This window comes from Vigna radiata, chromosome 1 (assembly GCF_000741045.1).
Source record: "Vigna radiata var. radiata cultivar VC1973A chromosome 1, Vradiata_ver6, whole genome shotgun sequence".
In the NCBI taxonomy this organism is placed as follows: domain Eukaryota; kingdom Viridiplantae; phylum Streptophyta; class Magnoliopsida; order Fabales; family Fabaceae; genus Vigna; species Vigna radiata.
Window position 1 is genome coordinate 1,398,554 of NC_028351.1, and position 9,611 is coordinate 1,408,164.

A 9,611-nucleotide genomic window follows, 5' to 3' on the forward strand; every position below is an offset into this window, starting at 1 on the left:
GCAAATGTAACATTGGTAACACGTCATCCAGTGTGACAATCATCTCACTAATAAGGACATGAAAAGTGTTTGTCTCTCTCTCTATGTCACCTCTCAATAAACGCCAATATCAACCCCCTTATTGGTGCAATTGGTAAGAAATATCATATAAAAAAATTAAATCAAAGTTCATCACAAAAATTTGAACAACCACATTACATGTTCCAAATTTGTTTAACTTTTTTTTATGGGTGACTAACTTTATCTCCCATCGATCTTCGACAAAACAATTGTAAATAAAATTTAAACAACTCATTATGCATCAAAAGCAATATATATATATATATATATATATATATATATATATATATATATATATATATATATATATATATATATATATATATATATATATATTCATTTACTTTAGTAGCATGGTTTTCCCACGATACAAATACTATGTGTTCAACAATGCTCGTCGATAAAGAAATGTTGTGTAAACCTTCAGGAAATTAACTACTTCATGTTCTTGTTGAACAACATTTCTATGCTACTCAACATCTTCCTCAAAAACATCATCATGGTCATTAACATCAAAACTTCTCCAACTTTACCATGATGACCTCTTTTAGAAATAAATGTTGTAAGTCTTTTTCTAACTTCATCATGTGCAAAGTTCTCAGTTCAGTATATAAAGGTATCACGTGTTCTTGTCATTTTTGTTATAAACAAACCTTAAAAGCTTAAGTAGAACCCACCAAATTATATAAAAAAAATAACAAAACCAAATTTCAAAATTTAGAAGAATCTTTAATAGATTTTGAATATGGTATACTCCTAAATTGATTTTCGAAATTCAATATTTTTCTAAAGTGATTTTCAAAATTCGATGTCTTCCTAAACCTTGTCTTCAAATCCAATATTTATCCTCTAAATTTGTTTCACTTATCAACCAAAATTAATTATTCAAACTCTCATATTTCAAATTCCGTTCACTCCCAAATTATTTCAAATCAATAAGCAATACAAAAGTAATAAAGAAAAATGAAACTTACCTTTAGGGGAGTGCTGAAGACGTATGAAGGAAAGGTTATGCTTCTGAAGTGTAGGAATTCGAAGGAAGAAGGTTGTAATGTGGGGAGACACTACAAGAGATGAGTTTGCGACCCTAGAATAAATGTAAGAGGTGAGAATTCAGGAAATAAATAAGAAGAGAGATGGGGTAATTTTGTTTTTACCTTGTCAAAATAAAAGAAAGTCGTATTTAGAAAACTTTGGAAATACGATAATAAAAACTTGGGATGAAGGAAAAACGCCCTTTTGGTTACCTAAACATTTTTCACTCAAACTCAATCTAATATTTTGTTATGAGAAAATAATAAAACAAGTCTCTCTCAGGGTAAAGTGCTTTCATTGGTGAAAATGTGTCATTTGTTTCCTGAAGTATTGTTTTCATATCTCAATCGTAAAAATATGTTAAAGACTAAATTGAACTAATAATTGAATTTACATTTTTTCCTTTCGTAAATGATAACTTTAGAATTTAAATCGTTTTTTTTACCTCCAGTCCTCATCGATATGAAGTATTGGATATACTGAAAAAATAACTATTAAAAAGTTATAGTAAACACGAATTTGGTTAAGGAATAACATTAATTTTAATTGGTTTAAACCAAACTTCAGTATCTTAAGCATTTTTTATAAAGGTTGAAGTATACTATATATATTGTTTAGAAAGTAAAATCTTATATAAAAATAGCTCTTTTAAAATTTAATTCACACAAATATTATCTTAGTTCTTTCTGTTATTTATTGGTTTAGTACAAATAGTGATATTGCTTCTGCAAGATTGATAAATTTAAAAATAATGTTCATAAGAATTGATCAGCAAATGTTGGTCTATTTTTTTTTTTATTAATTTCCAATCACTCATTTGTTAACCATACATACTAAGTTTCATGCAAAATAACTACCACATCCAAATTTGAAAACACAAGATCAAAATACAAGGAACATTGAGAGTGTTTCCTTACATTTTTTTTTTTATTTCTTTTATCAATCATAAGCAAGTTCAAAGACAAAGCACAAACATTATGCAATAAGAGTGCCCTCTGGATCATTATTTTCTCATAAGTTAGCCTTAAAAATGGAAGTTCCTAAGGCCACGTTAATACAGAGTACTTCATCGATATTGGCTTGCGAGTTGTCCCTCCTTGACAATGTAGTTTTGTTCTGGAAAGTCTTCACCCCTGAAGTGCCTATCCAACATGTCTTTAACACCAGCAGCATAACGTAACTGCACAAGTTTCATTATTATCAATGTCACTGTTACACATTATGAAAGAACCATAGTATAGTACTACAAAAACTCAATAATACCTGTGCATCTATGGTAGTGCCAGAAATATGAGGAGTCATTGCATGATTTGGCATGAATCGCCATAGATGATCCTTTGGAGCTGGTTGCACAGGCCAAACATCCCCTCCATAACCTTTACAAATTGTTCATCACAAAAATCATTAGTTCTGATTTTCTCATAACTATTTCAAATCAAAAGAATTTTCTGTGAATTGGTTTTAGAGTTACCTGCAACATGGCCACTGGTGCAAGCATCAGCAATTGCCTGAGTGTCCATGATTGCTCCTCGAGCATTGTTAACAATCACCACACCTTTCTTGCACTTAGCAATTCTGTTTTTGTCAAACAATCCTCTGAAACACAAATAACTTTCCTCACTACTCATCTCAATATTAACACAGCATGAAATATACATAATACAAACCAAAATACCTGTTATTCTTATGTTCTGTTATCTATAAATGAATCCCTTGTGAATGTTACAGAAATTATACATACCATGATTTTGAGTAATTGAGATAGTAAAAGTATACCTTGTCTGCTCAGTGAGAGGCATGTTGATAACAATTACATCACACTTTGGAAGCATTGCATCAAGATCCTCCTCAAACTCTGCTCCAATCTCTTTCTCCGATTCAGGATTCATCCTAAGTCTATCATAGTACAAAAGATTACAGTTAAAAGGTTTCAACCTCTGCAGCAAAAGCTTCCCAATTCTTCCGGCACCAACAGTTCCTATTGTCTTGCCTTCAAGATCATAAGCTCTGTGTGCAATGCCAGCAACATTCCATTCCCCATTAACAGCTTGATGATACCCTGGCAAGAAATTCCTCACCAGAACAAGGATTCTCAGCAGCTCATCCTCGGCTACCGACACCACGTTGCTTCCAGTTACCTCTGCCACAGTTAAACCAGCAGCAGCAGCAGCCTTGAGATCAACGTGATCGGAACCAATTCCAGCAGTCAAAAGCAGCTCTAGATTCTTGGCTTTCTTTATTCTCTCAGCAGTGACATATGCAGGATGAAATGGAGTAGATATGATGATATGTGCATCATGCAGGTGTTTATCAAGTTCTGCATCGAGTAAGAACTAGTCATAAGTTTGAAGCATTAGGTAGGTAAATCAAATGAAGCTTCAAGATAAACAATATTAGATGAAGTTAAATCAAGTTTTGAAGATATACTAACCAGAATTGGGTCCTTCTTTATCATCAGTGACAATATACTGATGACCCAGTGATTCAAGCCACTCACGAATACCCAATGCTCCTTCAACACATCCCACAAAATTGGGATTCAACTTAGCATACTCACCCCCTTTGTAGAACACCCCCACAATCTTCTTCCTCTCGGCCGGAGCCTATTCTCAACCATACATAAACCAAAGTTCAAGCACTAAATATCATTCATGATCTTGCTTAAGAAAAATTAATAATTTAGCATTTTCACTGTGCATTTTTACTTTGACGCAAAAGTAAAATTGGGTCAGTGATTAAAATTGATGGTGAGATTCCGATCCAACAATCATGTGTATGGGAAAGAATTGTTTTGGAGAAACTTGAATTTTTTTCAAAAAATAAAAAGTGTAGTAAAGATGGGAGAAAGAAGATGAAGATATTTGGAAGTTGAGTTACATGAAGGTTTCTGGAGAAGGTGGAAGAGGAGGAGGAAAGCAGAGAGCGAATGGCAGAGGAAGCAGCACTTTTCATGGCCATGGTGATGATGGCAACGTAATTCACCCAAAAAAAACTGAAATTTTTAAGAAGAGAGATTAGGGAAAAGAGAGAAAGAGAACTGTGTGAAAAGATAGAGTGGTGTGTGAGGTTTATATAGAACAAAAAAAGAAAGAAAATGACAGAGAGAAAGAAAATATCTGCAGACAGAACAGTACGACCATGAAAACACACTTACCTAAGCAGAGCAACTAGGGAAGGGAAGAACTAACATATGCGGCAGCCTTTACTTTTGTATATGTCTGTCTGTGATCAGCCTCAAACATTTTCAAATCTAATTATTTTATAACTTTTGTCATTTAAAAAATATATAACTTTTAAAAAAATAGAATCTCAAGAAAAAATACAAGAAATATAAGTTACACAATCCCTCTCTCTCTCTATTACACGTTTTCTATTCTCTCGTTCTCATTGTGTTTGGTTCAACTGTCGCAATCATTGTGTCGGCATTTCACTGTTTGCATTAACAATACATGATCTAGTGTTTGATTGCAAATAGAGGTAGAATTAAAAGTAATAATGTGAAATGTTTTATTTAACTAATGTAAAACTAAAGTGTAATAATATCAGACATTTTGTTTGATCAATCAGTGCTTCCTTAAATGCATGGTATTGATTTTCAGGTGACACCTTCGTATGTTTCTCAATCTAATGATAGAACTAAGAAAAAAAAAGAATATTATTTAATCCCGTGAATAGTATGTTTAGAATAAGTTTTGATTTTTTTTAAAAGAATAAAAATGTTTTAAGTCTTTAAGTTTAATGCAAAATTCAATGGTTTAATTATATTTTAAGTTTCTGATCAATTTTTGGAATTTTAAATTGAGTTTCTAATAAATTTTTATGATTTATTAAATATTTTAAAAAATATTTTTTAATTGAGTTTTTGTCTTTTTATTAAATTTTTTCACTTAACTGTATCTTGACATGTCAGTTGCAGTCACACGTCATTTTTACTATTTTATTATTTTAAAATTCTCTCTTATAATATTATATCCATGTACTCTTATAATCTTATATAATTTTAACAAAAAAAATAATAAAATAACATGTAGAGGAAATTCAACAAGGTTATATGAAAAGATAATAATTAGATCATAACTATTACATCATTAAGATAATAATTACATCATCAAGTTAATAGAAAAATTTAAGAGTTAGAACTCAATTAAAAGTTCTCAACTTTATTAGGAACTCAAAATATTATTAAGTCAATTGGTCATTGTTTCAAATCTTGATATATTTTGGTTCACAAAATTTAAAAATTAATAGATATAATTTTTTTAAGCTTATATGTCAATTTAAAACACTGTTTAATAAATTTAAAAAAATTATATCATTAATTTAAAATAATTATATTAATTTATTTTAAAATTTGAGATCAAGATATATTAAAATTTAAATATATACAAATTTTAATTTAAATCAAAATTTAGAAATTAAAAACTTATTGAACATTTTTTTAAAGATATACAATATAAAATTTTGTATTTCACTTGTGATATTCTTACTAAAATTTCTTAATTCTAAAAAAATTTTCTAAATATATTGAAGAAGAGATAATTATATTTCAAATATTTAAAGTATCGTGTATCTTGCAAAAGTTAACATTTCTTTTTAATAAGAAAGGAAAAACAGTCTAAAATTATTGATGAAATTTTCATTAGTACATAATACTATTCATTGATTATTGGATATTAATTTAGAAGTAGTTGAAATTTTCAAATAACATCGTTATGGAATCTAGAAATATTATTTTCTTTAAAAATATCTATTAAAGCCAAATTTGACTAAAACTGATAGTGATATTTGTAGTTTTGTTTTATCTTCTAGTGTGTTAATACTAATGTGAAAACGTTGAACTTGAATCTAGGATGACTAGAAGACGGAGAAGTGTTAAAGATTTATATGTCTTTTATTTGTTCTTACTTGCAGTGAGACTTTGAGATCTTTTAATATGCTTTTTTTTTTTTTCATAAAGAAGCTATTAATACTAAAAATAATAATTAGTTTTTAACTAATCCTTCTTACGGTTGTAAATGCATAATATAAGTAGTAAGTGGCTTTTTATATTAAGACAAATCTTGTTAATGTTAATTGTGAACGAGTAAAATATTTATACTTCTTTGAAACATATTTGTGTTTCCAAAGTTAGTTCCATTAGAATTTTAAGTGTTTTTTTGTCTGTGTTGTTAGTTTATAAATTCATCAAAGTGAATGCTAAAATTATTTTTTAAATGATGATTTAGAAGACAAAATATATGCGAGTCAACTTTGGAGGATTATAAAACTAAGAAAATAAAACTTAATAAGTTTGTATGGCTTAAAATAATAACCATGACATGAAAAAAAAATAGTAAAGGTATATTTTAATGGTTTTCAAAACAGTAGTAGTGTTAAATGTGTACCTAAAACAAAATGATAAGGATTCTTATCTTATTTTATGCTTTTCTTTAATGTAAATGACATATTAATATTTGGGAGTAATATAAATGCTATAAAACATGTGAAATTTTTATTGGATGGTAATTTTGTGCCATGAACCTTGTTCATGTACACATGTGATTTTGTAATATAATTCATAATTGATTTTTATTTATGAGTGTAAATAGTATAAATTTTTTTTGACAAAAACATTATAGATATGATAATCATTAAGCAGATAAAGCTAGCATATAATTATTATATTACAGTCATCATATATGTGTTTTATATATATAGTCATATAACTAAAATAACGTAATCATAATTTTCTAAAAAAGGAAGATCATCCTAAAACTATATTACTACACCATTCTCATCTTGCATTGGATAACTGTTATATCCTCATTTGCTCATACCATTAAAGTATTTTGGAAGTCTCACATCGACTAGAGACAAGGTCGATTCATAGTATATAAGTGGATGCAAATATCATCTTAAAATCCGGTTTGTAGGGTTGAATTAGGTTTAAAGTCCACTTCTTAACATGGTATCAAAGTCATCGTTAAAGGCTGCCCTAACGATATTTGTTGTTTATTGGACATATTGTTCCACCCGCTATCGGCCCGCTATCAGACCACCCATTAATGTCTACTCCCACGTTCGAGATATATATACCTCGGCGTGAGGGGGGTATGTTGGAAGTCTCACATCGACTAAAGATAAGGTCGATTCATAGTATATAAGTGGGTGCAAACCTCGCCTTACAAGTCGGTTTTGTGGGGTTGAGTTAGGCTTAAAGTCCACCTCCGTAGACTTTTCTCGTTGCCACGGAGCGTTGTCACCTTCGTGGACTTTTCCTGTTGCCACCTTTGTGGATTTTTCTTGTTGCCACCTCCGTCGATTTTTCTCATTCCGTGACAAACAAGGCTCTTAAGCTCGTGGTTGTGGATTTGACTCCATAGTGGACGTCCAATGTTTTTACCAGGATCTTGAACATGAATTTGCAGACAAATGGTAATATCTTAGTAGTGGATTTGAAAGCTTTTGTTTGTCGGAATGGAACCCTCAAAAGGGGGAGATCCACCTTGGGTCTCCTCAATATACAAAGATGAAAATCTCATTCATTTTCTACTGCAAATCATTGCCTGCAATTATTGGGATCTTGAGTGTGAATTTGCGAATAGGTGGTAAGATCCTAATGGTAGTTTGAAAGTTCTTGTTGATTGAAACAAAATTCCTCACTACTTAGAGGGGAAAGATTCAACTACAGAAGACTTTTTAACACTCAAGTCAATAGAAAAGTTTATAATCTGAGTATCATGTGACACCCGGGCACTGACGAGGGCGGGGAGTGATCGCCGGTGCAAGAGGCATGGTGCAGGGGGCACAGACAAGGAGCGGCTCCTGGCAAGCTTCGAGTGGAAGGGGCACATGGACGAATCGAACATACACTGGAATGAGAGGGATCTGGACACTGTATAGGTATGAGACTATACAATTGAAAGATAGCTTAAAGGAATTGATTTGGCTACCCATATCACCAAAATGCATTTACTTTTCTGTAGCCTAACCCTTAAGAACTCTATGGTTAAGCGTGCTTAGCCTGGAGTAATTCTGGGATGGGTGACCTTCCGGGAAGTTTTCTCGGAAAGTGTGCGAGTGAGGACAAAGCACACTGGAAAGTCTTGTGGTGATTTGTGGGGGCAGTCAACAGTCCCTGTAAGTTGCCGGGGCGTTACAAATGGTATCAGAGCCTAGCCTCTCCTAGTACGGTGTGGTTCGAGGACGAACCAGACGGAAGCTGGTGGGCATGTGACACCCGGGCACTGACGAGGGCGGGGAGTGATCGCCGGTGCAAGAGGCATGGTGCAGGGGGCACAGACAAGGAGCGGCTCCTGGCAGGCTTCGAGTGGAAGGGGCACATGGACGAATCGAACATACACCGGAATGAGAGGGATCTGGAGACTGTATATACAGTTGAAAGATAGCTTTAAGGAATTGATTTGGCGCATTTACTTTTATGTAGCCTAACCCTTAAGAACTCCATGGTTAAGCGTGCTTAGCCTGGAGTAATTCTGGGATGGGTGACCTTCTGGGAAGTTTTCTCGGAAAGTGTGCGAGTGAAAGTTGTCGGGGCGTTACAATTATAAGATATTATGTGAGTATTCCTTAGAGAATATTAATTATATTTATAGATGTTGTAAACCTATATTTTCATTGAAATAATATTTATTTTAAATATATATAATAATAATATAGTTAATAATAACATAATGATATTTTATCATAAATAGTATCTATAATATTAATAAGGTTAAAACCATTTAGGCGTCCCTATTTTCGTAAGGTATATTCTCAATTTGGTCCCCTTCTTTTAAACTTTCTCAATTGAGTCCTTATAAGTGATAATTTCAAACAAATTAGTCCCTGCCGTTAAAAATCGTTAACAGTGTTAAAATTGTGCAGAGGTGGGAAGATGACGTGGTTAAAATTCTCCTTTTGATGTGTTAAAATTGTGCAGAGGTGTTCAAATTTTTCCCATTCTCCTCTGCACAATTTTAACACCTCTGCACAATTTTAACACCTCAAAAGGAGAATTTTAACCACGTCATCTACTCACATCTGCACAATTTTAACACCGTTAACGATTTTTAACGACAGGGACTAATTTGTTTGAAATTAGTACTTATAAGGACTCAATTGTGAAGGGTTAAAAGAAGGGGACCAAATTGGGAATACCTTACGAAAATAGGGAGGCTTAAATGGTTTTAACCTATTAATAAACCTAGGTTTAGATTCATTAGAATAGAAAAGCTTAATAAGTTAAGAAATAATACTATTAATATGTCTTAATAAATCATACTAATTGATGAGTGCATATTTATGCCCACATTTATGTTTTAAAATTGAAATTTTTGATGAAATTCTTGTGCGTAAATGATTGATTTAATATGAATTTATGACGATTGAATTTATTGGGTTTGGGAACTAAAGATGCTTAAAATGTGATTTTTAGTTGCATAAATTATTTTGGATGTTCTAATGTTTATTTGTGCAGCTGAAGTTAAAATTTTATTCATTTAAAGCATGAAATTGAATGGTCAAAGATGGTCAAA

The 9,611-nt window shown here is 31.7% G+C and overlaps 1 protein-coding gene across 1 annotated transcript; it reads right to left on the reverse strand.

Annotated features, from left to right (window-relative positions):
* Nucleotides 1-1,933: 1,933 nt before the first annotated feature.
* Nucleotides 1,934-4,146, reverse strand: LOC106763673 (formate dehydrogenase, mitochondrial). The gene is made up of 6 exons (XM_014647842.2): nt 3,973-4,146; nt 3,527-3,698; nt 2,872-3,412; nt 2,567-2,691; nt 2,359-2,471; nt 1,934-2,275 (listed from the first exon to the last, which is right to left on the reverse strand). The coding sequence occupies exons 1-6, from the start codon at nt 4,051-4,053 to the stop codon at nt 2,162-2,164; spliced, it is 1,146 nt and encodes a 381-aa protein (XP_014503328.1). The 5' UTR covers nt 4,054-4,146; the 3' UTR covers nt 1,934-2,161.
* Between the last annotated feature and the right edge of the window lie 5,465 nt (nt 4,147-9,611).

Coding starts and splice junctions, on each gene's coding strand:
- LOC106763673 (XM_014647842.2), bottom strand. CDS start 4,053: ATGGCCATGAAAAGTGCTGCTTCCTCTGCCATTCGCTCTCTGCTTTCC. Junction 3,699..3,972: donor CCTTCTCCAGAAACCTTCAT/GTAACTCAACTT, acceptor GGTTGAGAATAG/GCTCCGGCCGAGAGGAAGAA. Junction 2,692..2,871: donor CCTCTCACTGAGCAGACAAG/GTATACTTTTAC, acceptor TTTGTGTTTCAG/AGGATTGTTTGACAAAAACA.